At 41.9% G+C, this 20,878-nt stretch overlaps 2 protein-coding genes across 5 annotated transcripts in view; one reads left to right on the forward strand and one right to left on the reverse strand.

Moving 5' to 3' along the window:
• LOC27206146 (laccase-1) overlaps window positions 1–20,878 on the forward strand; it is a 36,394-nt gene that overhangs the window by 8,136 nt on the left and 7,380 nt on the right. For 2 of the 4 annotated variants that reach the window (XM_016167502.3, XM_039292392.2), the window contains exons 3-6: window positions 5,301–6,061; window positions 8,681–8,865; window positions 9,711–9,906; window positions 9,959–10,171. In XM_016167502.3, coding sequence (XP_016026023.1) covers window positions 5,301–6,061; window positions 8,681–8,865; window positions 9,711–9,906; window positions 9,959–10,171 — 1,355 coding nt within the window. The remainder of the gene's footprint in view (window positions 1–5,300; window positions 6,062–8,680; window positions 8,866–9,710; window positions 9,907–9,958; window positions 10,172–20,878) is intronic. The other 2 variants (XM_016167501.2, XM_016167503.3) reach the window with 1 other exon arrangement.
• LOC120284445 lies at window positions 14,860–20,596 on the reverse strand. Its single transcript, XM_039292393.2, has 2 exons — window positions 20,560–20,596; window positions 14,860–15,958 (listed from the first exon to the last, which is right to left on the reverse strand). Exon 2 carries the CDS (start codon window positions 15,935–15,937, stop codon window positions 15,026–15,028), a length of 912 nt encoding a protein of 303 aa, XP_039148327.1. The 5' UTR covers window positions 15,938–15,958; window positions 20,560–20,596; the 3' UTR covers window positions 14,860–15,025.

Here is a 20,878-nt window from a genome sequence, read left to right on the forward strand (position 1 = left end):
TACTTGGAACCGAGAAGTTAAGCCGACTAAGTCGGGACTCTCAACATCCCCACAAATAAGCTTACAAATAAAGACTGTTCCAAGCATAGTTCTACGGTTAGCTAGGGACGGTAAATTAAATAAAAGTAGGAGGTAGGTAGGTAGTAGGAATAAGGAGGTAATATACGGATTGCATCCCAATTTAGGCGCCGCAAGGCAAAAAGTAAGAAGTTTTTTTGGACCGATTCAATGCGGTCCGAGTGGACTGCGTATCGTGGACTCCAAACAGGTGATCCGTACTCGAGAATCGGACGGACTAACGAAATAAATAAGGTTTTAGACAAGTAAGGATCATCAAATTCCTTAGACCACCTTTTTATAAAGCCAAGCACACCCCGGCCTTATTGACAATAGACGAAATATGGTCAGATAATTTTAGTTTTGGGTCCAGAAGAACACCAAGATCATCAACTCGTGTTATTCTGTCCAGAGAGCACCCACTTAGAGTGTAAGTCGTGCGTTTTGTTTGGCATGACAAAAGGTCATAACTTTACACCTGGAGCCATTTAAGTCTAATATGTTATCACGGCACCATATTTGAAATCGGTCTAGATCGGATTGTAAGTCCAAATGGCACGAAGTGTCCTTGTACTGGAGGCATAATTTAACATCGTCTGCGTACATAAGTACACACGCCTTTTTTTTTATTAAGGGGAGGTCGTTAATGAATAAGGTAAAAAGAAGCGGACCAAGATGGCTCCCTTGTGGGACACCGGATGTGACTCGGAGAATAAAAGATAAAGAATTTTTAAAGAGGACTTGTTGTGTCCTGCCATTCAGATAGCTTGAAATACGATTTAGAAGATCAACAGGGAAACCTATAAGATCAAGTTTTTTTTATTAGAAGGTAATGATTAACAGAGTCAAATGCTTTACTAAAATCAAAGTAGATGACATATGTTTGAAGATTATTTTTGAAACCCAAGGAAAGAAGTTAGCTCCAAGAGGTTAGTCGTTGTAGATCTGAGTTTCATAAAACCGTGTTGACACGGTGATATGATTGATCTACAAAGGTGCTGCAAATGAGGAATGATAACATTTTCGAAAAGTTTTGGGATAGCCGACAATTTAGAGATTCCTCTGTAATTGCTTGCATCCAGTTTGCTACCTTTTTTGTGAAGAGGAATCACAAAGGACTCCTTCCATATATGAGGGAACTGTGAAGATTCCAGAGATAAGGTAAACAGTTTCAGTAGAGGCTTGCATCCAGTTTGCTACCTTTTTTGTGAAGAGGAATCACAAAGGACTCCTTCCACAGAAGGAGTCTGTGCTTCCGCACAGAATCTGAGCACACAGCCAGGGATTCCATCGAGACCTGACGAATAGACCGGTTTAACACGCTGAAGATCGTTAAGCAGTGAGCTTTCGCTTATAGTGGGGCAAAATATTAGATTCGACTTAGATACCGCATAAGGGTATGGCTGTTCGGAATGAGGTAACGTAGAATATGTTGTTTGGAAAAACTTGCCGAATAGATCGGCTGTTGCCTGATCCGATGTTATCGTAGTGTTCTCAAAAAAAAAAAAAAAAAAAAATTGGAGAAAGAAAAAAAAAAGTGAAGAAGAATAAGAAATTGTGTTTTGCTTTTTGTTAACGAATTTATAAAACTGTTTCGGATCCTGTGCGAGCTGACACTTACAACGGTTTAAATAATTTATGTAGCACTGAGCATTAAGCACGGTAAAACTTAACCGAGCGCTTAAATATTTAGAAGGGATGGACTGAGAACCGGTATTTTTAAATTTTGGATAAAGTCTGGACTTTACATTTCTTGGGTGTATAAACTCTTTATTAAACCAAGGAGGTTTAGAGATTGACGGATAGTACATCGGAACACAAGAGTCAAAAAATGATTTCATTGCGGTATAAAACATATTAATGGCATCCGTCATTATGTTGCAGGAGTAAAGATCGGACCAATTAAAGCCAGCCATAAAATTGTTTAGCTACCGAAAATTTGCCTTGCGAAAACAATGAATTCGCTTTGTTGATTTCTCTGAATTTACTTTTAATAACGTACCTATATCGATTTCCACCTCGAAAGTAGCATGATGTGGATCTTCAAGTTGAGTAAGAGGTGCTACCCTGGAACAGAAACACACTTTCAGGACTTTTTACAAGACATAGATCCAACAGTCGACAAAGAGAGTTTCGAATATAATTAACTTGCGACAACGATAAGTCGAGCAAGCCGTCAATAAAGTCATGTTGTGCTAAAGGAAGAAAGATATTCGAATTTTCTTCTGGGGACCACGTTGTGCCAGGTATATTAAAATCGCCTAGAACTACCAATTGGTCCCTGTCAGAAAGTTTATTCAAGATGGACTGGATAGCGGACAGATGATTCTAATATTCTGGGAATTCAGAAGATGGCGGAATATACGAGCACGTAATATAAACTGATCTGTCGGAAAAAAACAGCTTTACACATAAGAATTCCGAGTTAAGGGAATCGTCCAAAAGTAACTCCTCCAACGCGAGGGTAGATCTAACCGCAATTAAGACTCCACCTCAGCGTCTGGAGGGACGGTCAAACCGATATATAGTGTACATACCTGGGAAGACTTCGGAGTTGAGTATCTCCGGCTTTAATTAAGTCTCTGTGAGCACTATTATATGGGATGCAAATGAAAGACTATCACAATACAATTTGCTTAATTTGCTACGCAAGCCTCTAACATTTTGATAGGAGAGTATTTAGAGAATTTAGCTTGCGACGTGTGAAAAATTAATAAGACTTGTTGAGTGCTTGTGTCCGCACTTCGTGCCTCAAGATATGACTTTTGCAATAAACAGTTTTCATATTTTTATTTATTTTATAAATTTTTATTACTCAATAGACTTGGATTTCGGGAAACTAATGGCACCATCTGATCTTATTTTTTAATATTTGTAAAATACACATTAAAGTTTTTGAAATATTTTTAAAAATAATAAAAAACAAATGTTTATAAAAAAATTTATTATTGAGCAATGCACAAATGAAAGTAGTTCTTTCTCATTATTGTTTTAAATAAATAATGAATGTTATGTATATTACAAATAATTAATTATCAACATATGTATATATAAATATGTAAACGGTAGCTAATTCATTTTCGATTCGGCGATTTTAACAAACTAATTTAAAAAACTTTAAATTTTTAATTGTCAGGGCGTGAATTTTAAATTATTATTTTATTTCATCATATTGCTACGAAATTCGCCAAAACTCCAAATATGTAAATTCGTTTCTTCGATCAGAATTGATTTCGGCCCGAAAATCGTCTTCTAGCACAAGTACGCACACATACACACGTTCTCGTCTATTGTTTTTACTCACACAAGCAAGCAAATTCTATTTTTAGATTTCTTACGCTCTCAGCGTAAGCGAGCGAACAGAGAGCAATTTTGACCAACATCAAAAAAGTGGCTGCATAGTGCCAAACCAATGTATGGCCGTTACGCATCGTGTTATTCTAGTGTCTTTGAAACAAGATTGCCCATCAGTTTTGTTGAACAACATACCACTCCCGATAGCAGATGAGGTAACGTACCTAGAAGTACACCTCGACAGAAGACTCACAATTCTCTCTTGTTTAAGCCTGAGTTTGTTTTGTGTGGAGTCAGTATGTAATGTGGTTTTACGTTTTTTGCTTACCGGCGGAGGTGAATTAGTAGAGGCGAGTGATCAGATGACAAATCTGGCAGACATTAAGCTCAAACCAAGCTGCGAGAAATATTTTTCGTAACTGCGAAGTCGATCAAGTCAGGCAGCTTATTGAAGTCTGATGGCCTTTTTGATTCACAAGGCGCGATCACGAGTGAGTATGTTTAGCATTGAATTCGCCTGCTGCAATGAAGTGTAGTGGAGTTTCCGAAATGTGATTCTAGTGTAGGAATTGAGGTAGCGCAAGTTTGCACTGTAAAACACCATTGGCGTTTCAATAATACTTGTAGACCATTGCTATTTTTAAGCACGTGTAGATGCGTACGATTTTTACAGTAAGGTAGTTTGCGACCTTTCTATAGTTGTCCTCCCTTTTCGTTCGAAGTTTGATTTTATTAATAGTATCTCTTACTAGGGAATTATATGAATGCTATCCTTTCTAATAATGCCAAGAGTATTTACCATACCGCTTGTGCTCTTCTAGCGGATATAAATTTGGGAGGCCTTATTTTTTTTGTTTGATTGTCGACGGGTTCCAATGGCACGTCCTCAGCGGTATCTGCCAGCAAAGCTAATCTGTTGGTATCTTTGGTATTTTTGATCAAGTGTTGTCGGGTATATTTTTATACCCGTTACTCGTAGACTAAACGGGTACTCGATTCATTAAAAAGTATGTCACGGGCAGAAGGAAGTGATTATTCCGTCTGCCGTCCGTATGGACGTCGAGATCTCAGGAACTATAAAAGCTAGAATGTTGAGATTAGGAATACAATATCCACAGACATAGACGAAGCGCAAGTTTGTTGATTCATGTTGCCATGCCCATACTAACGCCAAACAAATCTCCTTTTGACACGTTCACTCGAACGAAAAAATGTTTTACTTTTTCTTCGTTTTATCTGGATTGCCAATTTCTATCGGTATCAGAACTGCAAGATTGCCACGTTACTCACAAAATTGGAGCCCCGATGCCACACACACCCGGGTGAGCAGAGCAAAGCCACACACTTATCAAAAAGTTTGTTGACCTATGTTGCCACGCCCACTCTAACGCCCACAAACCGCGCAAAACTGCCACGTTCACATTTTTGAAAAGTTTTTGGAAATGTTTTCATAATTTTATTAGTCTTGTAAATTTCTATAGACTTGCCAAAAATCTTTTTGCCACGCCTACTCTAACGCCCTAAAACTGCTACGCATACACTTAAAATAAGTGCTTGGATTTTTCTTCGTTTAACTGTTTGTTTGCCAATTCTTATCCTTAAGGCGAAAGAAACAAATCTCCCAAAACAGACACGCCGAGTTACTTGTGTCTGATAAGCGGGGAACTCGACTATTGCATTCTCTCTTGTTGGATATTAAAATTATTATTTGTGGGTCCTCACTTGTGTTCGAAAAGTAGCTTTCATGGATTAAAAAAGTTGTATAAATTATACTATTGGATGTTATTGAAAATGTTAACTAAATGGCCAAATAATCGACTTTTGCTCCTACACTTAATATGTATTTCATTACAATCGGGCAAGCTATAAGTAAATCTTAATTTTATCTGTTCAAAACAATATATTTTTATCGGATTGACCTAATTATAATTATAATTATTTACACACAGTGCGTGCCAAGTATGTACTCCAAACGCAACGAATACGGTTTGGAGCCACTGTCAGTGTGTCTTAGCTGATGGAGTTGAACGTGGAATTCTAACTGCGAATCGGATGATACCCGGGCCAAGCATTCAAGTGTGTGAAAACGACAAAGTCGTTATTGATGTGGAGAACCATATGGAGGGAATGGAAGTAACTATACACTGGCACGGTATATGGCAACGTGGATCGCAGTATTATGATGGGGTGCCCTTTGTCACTCAGTGCCCCATTCAGCAGGGTAATACCTTCCGTTATCAGTGGACAGGAAACGCCGGAACACATTTTTGGCATGCTCATACCGGTCTACAGAAACTAGATGGACTCTACGGCAGCGTCGTGGTTCGGCAGCCACCATCAAGGGACCCTAACTCCCATTTATATGATTTTGATTTAACAACACATATAATGCTTATCAGTGATTGGTTGCATGAAGATGCGGCAGAGCGCTATCCTGGACGTTTGGCTGTTAACACAGGCCAAGATCCGGAGTCTATGTTGATTAACGGAAAAGGCCAGTTTCGCGACCCAAACACTGGATTTATGACTAATACTCCGTTAGAAATATTCACAATTACGCCAGGACGTCGTTACCGCTTTCGAATGATAAATGCATTTGCTTCAGTCTGTCCAGCACAGGTAACGATTGAGGGTCACGGCATGACGGTTATAGCCACCGATGGTGAGCCTGTGCATCCTGTTGATGTTAATACAATCATTTCCTTTTCAGGTAAGTTGCTTTTTTATTAAAAAGATATTTTCAAATTTCTATACTGATTTCTAGGTAGTGACTATTTTAAAAGTGATTACTTTATTACAGATTGCTTAATCATTATGTTAGGCAAAAATCATTAACTTAGAAATAAATAGCTAGTGCAATTTACTTCCCACCATCTGTCATTACGTTTGAAATCTGTCAAGCTTTTCATTATTTGAATATGTTTTACAAAACTCAAACTCCACGAAAATTTTTAGAAACCACTTTAACATTGCCATGAAACTTGGGTGTCTTCGCTTTTCAATATTTGGTTTTGGTATGAAACTTGCAGAGATTTAAAAAGTTTTACATTAGGAATACGATTATAGGTTTACTCCAACTCTCTTACTACAATTGATAGTTAAGCTAGGGGACTGCAGCCTCACTATTTTCTTTTTGTGCACTTGAACTTCTCTATCGACCTGGTTCTCTGACTGTGTACAATCGAATAGCTTCGGGGCAGAGTGATTATTTCGGTCACCTGCCCTAGTCATTATTTTAGTTATAGCCTGGTACAAACAAATAGTGTTATGTCTATGGATGGTCACCCCTCAGATTTTCATCGAAAAACGAGCATCAATCCGCTACCCAAACCTATGACAACCTTTTTATACCTACGACTGCATAATATTAAAAACCTTTCTGAAGCAGAACTTCTCGAAAGACCTGACAGGCGTATTGCGACGGCCAGAAAAACCTAGTTGAATAGTATTATTAACAAGGGAGAATGCTATAGTCAAGTTCCCGGACTATCAGATACCCTTTACTCCGATGGAAGTGTGAACGAGAAATGTAAATTTTTTTAATATCGGTAGAAATTGGGAAAAAAATATTAAAATGAAAGAATAATTAAAAAGTATGAACGTTTTTTGCAGATTTATAGAAATTTACCAGACTACTAAAAACATAAAAAAAATATCGAAACATTGTGGGGTGTGGGCGTGGCTGTGTATGCGCTTATGCTTAATCTCAATCTTCTAGCTTTTATAGTTCATGAGATCTTGACGTTCATACGGATACCCTTCATTCACTCGACTTAGAAAATTTCAAAATTCAGCTTTCCACATACAGTCAAAAACGTTAAGTTAAGCAGCATGCTGGTTATTACCAAGATAGTGCTGATATATCAGAAGAATGACAATGAAGACAAGCTATAGCCAATGAACACAAATACTAATCGCTTGACACAATTACTTATGCACGAGTGCTTCGTGCTTACATGTGACAAATATATAAAACCGGACCATAATTCAATATGCCCAAAGGTTATATACTATTCGAATGTTGTTCCAACATACAATATTTTACAATAATAATAATGCATTTAAAAGAATTTGAACTATTGAAATATATAATATACAAGCACAGAATCATCACTCTGGAAAAATCATATCCATATATGTCCACCAGAGACAGCTGACCCATGCAGGACCAATAAGGGTTCTGTGCTAATACCAATTCAGAAAAAAACAACGTTTTTAAACTATACCCTGCCGTATGCACTTTCACCATATTTTTACCAAGAATACTAAAATCTCCAAAATCATAAGCGAAATAATTTTCCCAACTGAAATGATAACACAACTTCTAGCACTCTTATTAGATCACACCTGTAATCAAAAAAACGTCATAACATATCTAAGAAGCTTCACTTTTCCCAACCAATGTACAATTCTTTAATCTTCATTAGCCTTCTTGTTATGCCTCTTAACGTTTTAAAAAACTAATTCTTGAGCATAGTTTGCCACATTCATTCCGGATCACCAATTTAGTGAACCTTTGACCAAAACAATCGCTTCACCACTGAAATTAGAAGCTTGATCACTTTTCTATAAGACCAAAACATATGCATATGAAATCTTCAATTTTATACCGATTAATTTTGCTGCGCCCCAAAAGCTGCCTAACCAGGTTTGGACATTGCGGCAGAAGTTTTGCCTAAGAACTAGCCTATATGGCAGATATACCCACGAACCAGCGACCAATGACATCTACGTTTGCTGATGATGCAGCTATATTAAGTCGTTCAAAATAAAAAAAGCATAAACTTAAAATGAACTAAAAGAAAATTAAAATTCTTAATTGAGGTATTTACTCACTTGACCTCTCACTTGGAACCCTCAAATTACAAATTTCTATCGATCTTTTTCCAACGCCCTAAAACCGCGCAAAACACCAACGTCCACAGATCTATCGATCTGTCAAAACATATTTTGCGACGCCTACAAACCGCCCAAAACTGATACCTCCACAGTTATGAAATTTTTTTCAATATTTCAATCCATGTTGCTGTTGCTGTTGCTTGCCTTCACTTTCTTGTTGATCGTTTGTGCCATTTTTATGGCCTCTTACTATTGTATTTTTTTTTTTTTTTGTATTTTAATTTTGTCATTTGCTAGCTTCTGCTCTGTCACGTCAATAACACAATGGTCACTTGTGAATCACATTAGCTCTTCACCCAAATTTTAATTTTTGACGAGAATGTGTTTAATACACACCATGGCCTTTAATGGCATTATAATGATAACCACTTAAAAACATGATGCTCCTGTCTTTTGCTAACTATATTTGTTATAAACTTATACATTCAAGGTGAGCGCTACGATTTTGTTATAAGCGCCGATCAACCTGTTGGAGCTTATTGGATACAATTACGTGGACTTGGTGAGTGTGGTATTCGTAGAGCTCAACAACTGGCTATCCTGCGTTACGCTCGTGGACCTTATCAGCCAGCATCTTCGCCGCCAACGTACGATGTTGGAATACCGCAAGGAGTCGTAAGTATTTATTGGCCAAAAACTATCCTTAAATGCTGTCTGAATATTTTGAATATTTTCGAAAAGTATATATGTTTCCATATTAAAATGCATATGCAATTGGTAGTTTTTGCCTGCAATTGTTTTTTATAAAATTCTTTTGAGATTTATTCTAAAATACATTCATGAGGATAGGTTTCTGAAAAAAAAATATTATATTTTGATTGTTAGTTTATTTAATTTGAAATCCGTTTGAAATGTTAAACAGAAACTTTTTATTTATTCGGGGCATAATTATATTTAAGCATCAGCAGCCCAGAAATGGAATTTATCTCTCTTTAGTTTGTACGTGGTCGTAGGCATATTATATAATATCATATTAATTGTTTTATCGAAATAGGGCGCGTTAAAAAGCTTAGTAGAGCCTTTAACTTTTCTATTTATTATTTGACATATTTTAGTTATTCGATTCATTCGATGACTCACGGAATACAATTTTTTATTTGTTTTTGCAAATTCGATTTGCTTCTTATTTTCTCTGGTTAAATGACGTTTAAAAATTAAAATATATACATAATTTAGTTAAGTGGTGCTGTGTATTTCAGGTGATGTTCATGGTTGTGAATATAGTATTAAAAATAGAGTATTTATAGATAAACGATCTCTTTACTAAAAAACCTTATATATGTATATATGTATATTATAAATAAAATCAAATTTTCTTTTTTATGTTTCTTTTAATACCCAATATGTATATTATCACCAAACCGAAAACCACTTAAACTTTGGTTAACCGCACCTGTATATAAAAACACAAACACCGTTGTATTTTATGACCGTCCAAAACGCAATAAATAATTGCAAAGGTTATGAATCCTTTGGACGCCCAATGTAACCGTCAACGTAACGATGCCATATGCGTAAGCCAACTTAAAAACGCTCTTGAGATTGATCGTGGTATATTGGCAGAGAAGCCAGACGTAAAAATATTTTTACCTTTCCGGTTCTTTGTATACCGGGCAGAAGATCTGTTCCAGCCAAACACTTATAACAGGTTCTTAGGTACGTAGCAAAAAATATGTTTTAATATAATCACTAAGTACAAATATTTCAGTGGCACCCACCGGCGACCATGTAATTTCACTTATCGATGAAATTTCGTACCTATCGGCTCCAGCGCCACTGACTTCTCAATATAATGATATTAACCCAGATCAGTTTTGTAACGGGGACAATCGTCCCGCAGATTGTGGGCCAAACTGTATGTGTACTCATAAAATAGATATTCCACTCAACGCAATTGTGGAAGTCGTTTTAGTCGATGAAGGTAAGCTGTTTTTTAAAGATATATTTTAAAACTCTTGCAAGAGGGTATACTTTTATTTATGCCCCCATAAAGCTTATATGTATATATTCTTGATCATCCATTCTGGTCTCTCGTCGGACCCTCTCTGAGTATGTTTCCTCCTATTCTTAACTGTAATTTGAACATATTTATTTCAAAAACGAAGTAAGGTTATAGTCAACAAAGAAGCATATAGTAGCCAAAAAAAAAAGCTATGTGCAAAAAAAAATATTAGATATTCATATGCATTTTTTATTACTGCACCCTGGCTTCCGTTTTTCTACCTTTTCAACAAGATTAACAAAGGTCAAACTTTTGGAAGCTCGATATTAATCGGATAAATCTAAAATATTCGTGCTTAATCTTAATTTTTTAATTTATAAAGAATCCAAGATATCGGCGTTCATACGGGTGAACTGGCCGTCTGCTTGCCGGACGGAAATACGGAAATGGGTAGATCGACTCAGCTATTAAAAAAAAATAAAAAATTTTTACAAAATCTACAAAAGATGCCGGATGCTGTTCTTTACTTTCTGTTATCCGTCTATACAATTGTAGTTCAGAGCAGTCATGTCAGGCTCACAAGCGTCTCAGCAGGTCCGCAAGAGGGGGGAATGGTGCGCAAATCGTTATTGTCAGCCAGACAAAATTGGCTAATAGCGGAAGAATAAGCGTTGCTCAATGCTTATTGTGTTAATTCCTTTAATTTATGTTTTTCACACGTCGCAATCCAATACAAAATCATTTTTGAAATTTATTATGTGATATTATGTTCAGAGATTCGTCTATTACTATTTCTATGCTATTTTCATATAATTCTAACGTTATGGAAATGCAAAACATGGTGCCAAAAAAATTATAGCGATTAAAAATAATACCGATTTAAAGCCTAAAAACTTGTAAAGTGGAGGGCATATATATGTCGGTAACCCGACTAGGGAGACGGAATCTCCGTTCCGGCGGGAGCGAGGGGTGAGCAAGCAGGCCCTCAGCCGCCGTTAACTAGCGACTGCAGTGCCGCTGTAGAGGTAGAGAACTTAGCTCCTACAGCATTTACTATCGCAACAAGCCAGGAGACGATGGACCACATTACCGTTCCATCTCAAAAGGCGGGAGTGAAGTCCCCAGCTGGAACCCCTTATTGGTCTTCGGACCTGATTACAGCTCTCCAGAACGAGGACCTGAAGTGCATACTCACTACGATGAATGGCAAGATAAACATCATGCTATCCTCATTTGAGACCCAACGGCACGTCATAAGAGAGACCAAGGCCGTAGTTTCTGAACTCTCAGCCCTTAAAAACAGGACTATAGAGTTTTACGAAGGGGCCACTAGCGAGCACCGCTTCACGAGCAGTGCTACCCAGACAGAGGTGCAAAAGCCTACTGTAGTGGACCAAGGTGAAGCCTATGTTCCTGAGGCACTGATCGTGAAGAAGACGGGTGAGGCTTCGTATGCAGAGATGCTCCGGAAACTAAGATCGGAACCGAAGCAAACTGGGCAGACATGTACGTAAAATTCGGATAACTCAGCAAGGTGAATTGTTGCGTTGCCAACTATAAGAGCGATCTAGAAGCGACGCTCAAGGATTTGGTCTCTGTGTGCACGGGAGCTCAAAGAATAGCACTATCCTGCAGCGGACTGGACAAGGCTACGACAGCAGGGGAGCTCCACAGCTGCACCGTCGCTCAATTCCAGGGCCTACAGTTAAATCCAGAGAATGTCAGCGGCCTTCGCAGGATGCGGGATGGGATGCAGATTGCTTCAGTGCACATGAACGCGAACGATGCGAATGTGGTTCTACAATAGGGCACCTGAACCTTTGGATGGTCAAGGTGTAGCATAACCCATGATGTCCGGCCCACGAGATGGTAGAAGTGTCTGGGCTACGGACATCGAGCAGCGACCTGCAAGGCGACTGATAGGACAGACAGCTGTCTTAGATGCGGCGAGCGTGGCCACAAGGCAAAGGCGTGTGGTGCACTACCAAAATGCCTGATCTGCAGCAGCGTGGAATTGCATATGCGAAGCTAAAACACGTGCATATGTAAAGCTGCTTAGCTCCTCCTAAGGACGTCCCCGACCAGCTCGAGGAGTTTCTGGGCAGTGGAATGGGGCAGCAGTGTATCCAACCCCAGAGGCCGAGCAGTGGTAGACGCTATGAGAATACTGGACCTGATACTGCTGAACGACGGACGTTTAACAACGATAGGGGTACGTCATTTATCGACGTACCTTTATCAGCAGAGGGGTTGTGACTAACAATAACTGGATGGTCCACGACGTCGTAACGCTGATCGACCACGCTCTGATTTCCTTTAGTTTCTTCCCGGAGGGCACGCCTAGGAGACGGCAGAGAAAAACAGACGGGAAAGCATGGGACACTAGGAAGATCGATGAGGACCTACTGGCATATCAAACCAATACCCTTGTAATCCCAAATGGGGAGGCATAGACCTCACGAATATGCGTGGTAGAATTTGCACACCACACTATGGACTAGATGGAATTCCTAAAGCAGTTGTTGAAGCAGTGGCGTTTTGTAGACCTGACATTTTCAGGGCCACCTTCCAGCAATGTGTTTCGGACGGAATCTTACCAACAAGGTCGAAAACCCAGAAACTAGTCCTGTTGCCAAAATGCAAGGGACCAGCACATACTGCAAACAGCTAGCGCACTTTATACCTGGATTTTTTTACTGGATATAGTTGGAAAACTGTTCGAATGTATACATAGGGCAAAATATATACCGAGCTTCGAGGTGTTCCCCTTGAACCAATCATGTACGATGGGGTTTTGGGCATCAACAGGCCCTTGAGAGTAGAGCTGCACTGTTTTGCGGACGATGTGGCAATTACAGCAGTCGCAAAAAGAATTGCAGAGTTGCACAATAAATGTTACAGCACGATTGAAGCTGCCAACCACTGGCTTGAGAATGCTGGGCTAGCAATAGCGGCCCATAAGACCTACGCAGTTCTACTAAGCAGCAAGAAAAAGGTGGAGAGTATGCTAGTCTGTGTCAATGGGACACAGGTGACCTCCCAAAAGTCTCTAAAGTACCTGGGTGCTATGATAGACCACACCCCATCGTTCAAGGACCACGTGAGTTACGCCTTCATTGGCTAGACTAATGTCCAACGTCGGTGGATCAAGATATCCGACCAGGAATCTGCTGGTAGCGGTTGCAAAGGCTTCGCTGATATACGCTGCACGAATCTAGAGCAACGCCACTAGCAGGGGTTCATACCTGAACGGTCCACGGTCCATGGCCCTCAGGCTCATAAGAGGATTCAGGACTATATACGAAAATGCGGCACTAGCTCTGGCAGGCTTGCCGCCATTTGATCTGGATATCAAGGCTCTCGGCCTAACACGGCGTGGCGCTTTCCGGCTATAGGCCCACGAGTTTCTGCTGGATGAGTGGCTGAACAGGGAGGTGGTCTTACCAGCTCATCCCCGAGTTGGCGGTTTGGGAAGAGTGCCAACACAAATGCCAGTTCCTCACATACCATGGCTGCTTTCGGGCCTATCTACTCCGGTTCCGCCATGTAGAGTCAGCCCAATGACTGTTCTGCGTCTATTGCAAGGAAACAGCAGAGCATGTGTTTATGCACTGGTCCAGGTTTGCGGTGGAGAGGGAGCAGCTAAAGACGCTGTCAGGTACCCCGTTCAACGTAGAATATGACGGGCGCCAAAGTACCGTTACGAGTGAGGCGACTGCGTTGTCGCGCTGTCGCCAAGTGTAGTCCAGCTAGCGTGTGTAAAGGATAGATCGATGCGTAGAAAATACGATCAGTTGCATACAGACGATCGCGCACGCCGGTTGGAATTCGCTTCACTCGAAAAGTTTATTTGCCAATATGGAAGATCAGGCGCAAGAAAATGCCAACGCTGCGACATATATATTACACATAATTAATTATCAGCATATATATAAATATGTAAACGGTAGCTAATTCGACCGGCGATTTTAACAAACGAATTTAAAAAACTTAAAAATTATAATTGTCAGGGCGTGAATTTTTAATTATTATTTTATTTTATCATATTGCTATGAAATTGGCCAAAACTCCAAAAATGTAAATTCGTTTCTTCGATCAGAATTGATTTCGGCCCGAAAATCGTCTTCTAGCACAAGTACGCACACATGCACACGTTCTCGTCTATTGTTTTTACTCACACAAGCAAGCAAATTGAATTTTTAGATTTCTTACGCTCTCAGCGTAAGCGAGCGGACAGAGAGCAACTTTGGCCGTCACCAAAAAAGTGGCTGCATAGTGCCAAACCAATGTATGGCCGTGTTTTTGGTCCAATGGTGGAATATACAACTTAAGCATTTTCGAAAACCTTACGTTAGAAAACATAACTATACTATACACTACAGTTAATTATTTAACTACATTGAAAATTCGAGTGTTTGAGTAATTATCATGGGATACTCATATTTACAACTGAAATGGAGTGGGCGGAAAAATCCTGGGTGTGGGTTGCTGCGGTTGCTGCTGATTTTTTTCCCTGTAATGAAACACTCGGGATCGACTTCACGAGAATTCCGGTCTTTATTCGCGCACTTGTAACTTAAGACTACCTTAACATTAACAGTAGCAATACCGCGGGACCGCGGAGTGGTGAATACCTTGCGGGAAGGGAGGAGAGCGAGAGAAGAGAAGGAGAGCGCGAGCAGCGGTGCTTGCGAGCCGTGGAGGAGCTTCGAGTAAAAGCATTGGCCGCTTACACTGCCGCTCAACTGTTTGCGCCCTTCTGGCGTGAACATTCTCCCCCCCCTTGCGTAGGCAAAGGTATCCCTGGCCGGCTAGACATCAGGATCGGCCTCTTCATTCCGTGCACGCTCCAGAAACGGTCCATCCGAACACCGTGTTCTGCGCGACGGGCAAGCCATCATCAATTTTTAGGAACCCCGGTTGGATCAAGTTGGCATATACATCTGATCCCAACACGAGGGAGATGGAGGCCGGCCGGTGGAAGCGCTCGTCCGCGAGACGAACACCGTCAAACTTGGCCCTGGCGGCGTCGCTCAGAGCTTGGATGGGTGTCCGGATCCTTAGGCTGGGTTCGACCTTCAGGACGACGTTGAGTCGGAAGGTGCTTGTTCGGGACCGGAGTGTCACCGAGCAGACCTCGTTGCCTCCCAGCCGGGCGATGGGCAGCCGGAACGCAGCCGCCAACGACCGGTCGATGCTGCTCACCGGCATGCATGGGTCGATCATGGCCCCGGTCTCGAAGGTCTTCGAGCCCGTGTCCAGCACGACGATGGCTGTAGGCAGAATGGGAACAGCCTTCTGCTGCCCCGTTGCCACCGCCGGAGACGCGACGGAGACCTTCGGACGCCGTTGATTGTTGGCGACTGGGGCTGGTGGCGGAATGCGGGAAATCCGGACCGGACGAGGTGCAGCGGGATGGCGCTCTCTGCGCGTCGGAGCTGGTAGCGCTGCTGGGGACGGAGCGGGACGGACCTCGTGCATGTGGAGTAGAGTGTGGTGGTTTCCTCCACACTTCTTGCATCCCTCTTGGCTTCGGCAGTCTCCTCCTGAGTGCTGATGGGCGAGGCAGTTCGAGCAGTACTTATTAATAAGTACTGCCCGAAGGCGCTTTTCAGCGCTCAGTTTGTGGAACCTCTTGCACTTCCGAAGTGCATGGATTCCAGAGCAGACTCGGCAGCGGTAGGATTTGATACCTCGAGTACGTCTGCTTTCCAACGACTGGGTGGCACGAGGTCGCGGAGCCATTATTGGAGGAAGTGAGTAAGTCTGCCAATAAAAGAAATGAAGAAGCTTAGTATGAGCCGACTACTCTTTTGGCCCCGGAATGGGGGAAGTGCCCTAATCCCTAGGAACGGAGGACTCTTTGTCCTCCATCGGTAGCAGAATAACCTTGTGGACAGGGCGTTTTATGGTGCCGCGAGACGTACGGATCTCGACGACTCGAATGCGGTCGTCGGCTCCTGGAAAGGCAGAAACGATTCTGCCGAGCCGCCATTCGTGCGGTGGTAGATTGTCCTCCTTGACAACTACCATATCGTCGGCTTGGAGATTCCTGGTCGGAAATTGCCATTTGCTTCGTTTATGGAGTTCCTTAAGATACTCCTCTTTCCACCGTGCACTAAACTGCTGATGTTGTGCCTTTTTTTTCTTGCGGCGTGCCGCGGATTGTAGGACTGGACCAGCATGAAGGATATCATTTTTTGCCGACGGACTCGAAGCGTTGAATACAACGCGAAGCTTTGTAGTGGTGCTTTCGGGCTTAACTACCGCGTGATGAGGAAGATGATACGATGGAGAATTGTGAGTCGGCGGAACTTCTTTCATATGACCCAGATCCAGGTACTCCTGGATCACGCTGTCATATTGCTCTTTTAATGGAAAGTCTCTTTTTAAACGATTTTCGTTTCTAAGAAACTGAGCTAGCGCAATGGACCTTGAATATCCTAAATCGGATCCGGTATTCTCGGGATCCCGGAACGGGAGCGTTGTTTGGAGGAAGTTCCTTTCACAATAGGAGTCCGACTCTTTTACCATCTTTACTGGTAGATTCTCCACCTCCCCGAACTTGCTGAGAAGCGTGTCGAGCGAATCAGGGTCGCCTATTTCGTGCACCTGGGTCGTGAAGGATGCGACCCGTTTCGGCTTACCCTTGGAAATCGGCCCCGTTAGCACCCACCCGAAAATAGTTTCTTGGCCCAGGAGCGAGCCGCAAATATTTTGTCGGGTGCCATCCAACATTATGGATGGTAGAATGTCAGCCCCGATCAATACATCAATTTGAGAGCTCTCAAAAAAGGTAGGATCTGCCCAGCGGAGTGCGGGCAGGTCCTTCAAAGAATTCCGAGGGATCGGATAGGAGGGCAGTTTGCCTGAGAGCTCCGGAAGGACGTAAGCTTCAGTGTCTAACTGTAGACCTGGCTTAGTAGGAGAGCGAATCCCGAAGTGACACAGCTTCGAGGACTTCGCGGAGACTGAATGATTTAACCCGGAGACTTGGGTCTGGGTGTTGCGGAATGGCAACTTGATGAGGTTGAACAGGCGTTCTGAAATGAACGTCGCCTCGGATCCCGAGTCGATTAAGGCTCGGGCTCGGTAGCTCATCCCCAAATGGCACACGTCAATCATCGCTGTGCTCAGTAGGACGGCTGAAGTGCCGGACGCGAAAAAAGTTTGCACCGCTGAGGTGCTTGCCGATGCATTTCTGCTAGAGGGTCTCGGAAGTTGCTGTGTAGGGGGCGAGGTTGAGAAACTCGCATTTTCGGAATTTGGGGGGCTGCGATGCAGCAGCGTATGGTGCCTGCCCTTACATGTAAAGCAGCTGTGCGTGCTTGTGCAGTCACGTAGCTGATGACCTCTGGCAAAACAATTCAGACATAGCTGCTTCTTTTTGATATACCCGGAGCGCGAGTCAACAGACATTTGAAGAAAACGCGGGCACAATCTTACCGGATGGTTCTCCTTCGAACATAAGTCACACCCTTTCTGTTTGGTGCTGACCTTTGTCTCGAAGGATTGAAGCCTTTTTGGAACTGCCTGAGTCGGTTTCATATCTTCGATGGCTTCCAATGTCCGATACCTTTCGCTCAGGAAGGCATTCATTTCTTCCCAAGCTGGGATCTCGGATTTAGCAGTTAGCGACTGTTCCCATAAGGACAGGGTCTGCTTGGGCAGTTTACTCGCGCAAAGGAAAACCAAGATACAATCCCAGTTCTCTGTGGATACCTGGGAATGCTCTAGTGCTATTAAACACCCCTGAATCGTGGATTGTAGCTCTTTTAGAGCATGACCAGATTCTTGCGAAATTGAGCTCAAGTTAAAAAGAAGCTTGAGCTGGCTGTTGACTAAAAGTCGCTTATTTTGGAACCGATCTCGAAGCGCCTCCCAAGCCGAAGCAAAACCATCATTCGTGAGAGGAGATTTCGCCACGATGGCTTTTGCTTCGCCACTTGTTTTGGTAAGGAGGTGGAATAGCTTCTCGACCGGAGTCAACCTGGGGTTGTTTACGTAAATTGCCGTGAATAGGTCCCGGAAAGTGGGCCATCGGAGGTAGTCGCCATCGAAGACTTCCGTGTCGCATGGAGGTAAGCGGCAGCCGGACGAAATTAGCGGCTGAGAGGGTGCTTGCGCGACTTGAGGCGTTGCTCTGTCGATTGTTTCGCCAATTTGTGCTGCACATGACTCGTATACTGAGTAGCAGTAGTCATATTTGGCCTGGAGAATAGGCACTGTGTCGAGGGATCCTTCTTGGGCCATTAGGTCAGAGCATGTTTCGTACTCTCTTTCCACTTTGTCCCATAAGGCTCGCACCTGTTGCAGACGGACTTGTAACGTGTGTAGGGACGGAGAGGCTTGATCAGGAGTGTTGATCTTCGCTTCGAAAAGGCTTACGCGATCGCTGACGGCGATGAATTTATGCAACGCTGCGTTTGCGGGCGTTGGCTGCTCAGAGGATGCCATTTTCCTTGTGTTAGAGCGTGTTACGCGGAGGAAATCAGTCCCGACAGCGGAGGGACTCTCGGATTTTCTCGATAGAGAAGACTCACTAGACGCTCGAGTCACAGGTCGGGAAATGACCAACCTAGGAGTTGTCTTCGAACTGGTCGATGGCAAAACCTTTGCTTTCGGAGTGGGAGTCGCGGGTTTGACCCTAGGACTAACGGACTTGGATGCTGGCTTACCGCGAGTGGATAGCGGAGATTGCGGGTTGAACTTTTGTTCTTTTTCAGGTGCGGTGGTCTTTTTCTTGTCTCCCTCTAGGGGCATGCTCAACTATGCCCTAAGAGAAGGAAGTCAAGAAGGCCTGCACGCCGCAAACAAAAAAAGTGTGGAATTGAGAAAAAAAAGAACAAGAACCAGACACAGAGGGCACCAAAATCTGGATGGACAAAGGATCCCGTCGGAATTCGGGAGAAAGTTGCAATTGGGATCTGGAGATTGGAGCACGAAAGAAACAAAAATCGCAGTCTTTGTGAAATAAGGCCCAATAGATCTTCAATCAACTTGAAAAAAGCTTAAATGAAGCACAATATAGCTAAAATTCAGTGTGAAAAAAAATAGCTAGGAGGATTCACAAAAGAAAACCAACAGCTAGAGTGAAGTCCACAAGAAGATATCGCTATATTGGTGGTCTAGAAAAACAATAGCTCAAATTTATATAAAAAAAAACTATGAATTGCAATTTCTGAAAAAATCGCTAAAAAATTGCTACCAGCTGGAGTCTGGAAAATAGCCAAGGATTTATAAAAAAAATCACTATCGACTGGAAATCCCAAAAAATAGCTAATATATAGAAAATAGCTAGAAAATAGCTAGAAAATAGCTAGAAATTGGCTAGCTAATAGCTAGCTATAGCTAGAAAATTCAAGTTTAAATTTATAAAAATAGCTACCGGCTGGAGTCTGGAAAATAGCCAAGGATTTATAAAAAATCGCTATCGACTGGAAATCCCGAAAAAAAAAATAGCTAATATATGGAAAATAGCTAGAAAATTCAAGTTTAAATTTATAAAAATAGCTACCGGATTTAGGACCACAATTTTATTATTTTAATTTAGGAACCAGAAATGGGAGCCAGAAATAGCTTGTAAAAAAAAAATTATTATTTGGGTTAAATAATTATTAAGTAATAATTAATAATAATAATAATTAAAACAATCGTTTATTTCCCTTTTTTTTTTTTTTATTAAATTATTTATTTTTAAATTTTATCGTCGGACTTTTTTATTTTATTTTATGTCTCGACAATAGGGTATTCTCTCGTCGCTATGCGCTGGTTTTTGTCAGGGCAATAACGAACAAAGAGGAGACGAAAGAACTTGCACTTGGAAAGTCTGCGTAAGTCGCGACTGTGTGTATGTCAATATCGTTGGAAGCTAGGTCTGACAATGGATATGTCGTAATGTATGTGTATATGGCTATGGGTATTTGTGTGTATGTGAACTTTATTTGGAATATTTTGTATGTGAATATATTGGGTGAATATATGTATGTTTATATTTAATTTACAATAATTATATATTTAATATATATGTGTATATTTAATTTAATTTAGTTTTATTTGTATTGGGTTGTATATTTTATTGAGGCACACACAAAAAAAACAGCAGTTTAGCAGCGGACGATAACAGTGAATTTTGGACAGTGTATATATGTGTGTACATGCGCTTGGATATCAGCGGAGCACCGTAATTAGGAGGCCGGTATTGGCAAAGTGCTTGTTTATGCACTTAAAAAAAAAGTAATCACGGTGGCTGGGCGCATGTACTTATATATTTTCACTTTTCACTTGATACGGATGGACGGAAAGAATAAACGCCGTTGGAAAAACGAAAATGGCGACCACGGACGGAATAGAATTTAAAGCCGTACTTATCTTGAATTTTCCGCAAGGAGCGCTGGCAGGATCAGAGCTCATCCGGCTCGAAGGACCATGAAATGGAGTGGGCGGAAAAATCCTGGGTGTGGGTTGCTGCGGTTGCTGCTGATTTTTTTCCCTGTAATGAAACACTCGGGATCGACTTCACGAGAATTCCGGTCTTTATTCGCGCACTTGTAACTTAAGACTACCTTAACATTAACAGTAGCAATACCGCGGGACCGCGGAGTGGTGAATACCTTGCGGGAAGGGAGGAGAGCGAGAGAAGAGAAGGAGAGCGCGAGCAGCGGTGCTTGCGAGCCGTGGAGGAGC

This window comes from Drosophila simulans, chromosome 2R (genome assembly GCF_016746395.2).
Source record: "Drosophila simulans strain w501 chromosome 2R, Prin_Dsim_3.1, whole genome shotgun sequence".
Lineage (NCBI taxonomy): Eukaryota > Metazoa > Arthropoda > Insecta > Diptera > Drosophilidae > Drosophila > Drosophila simulans.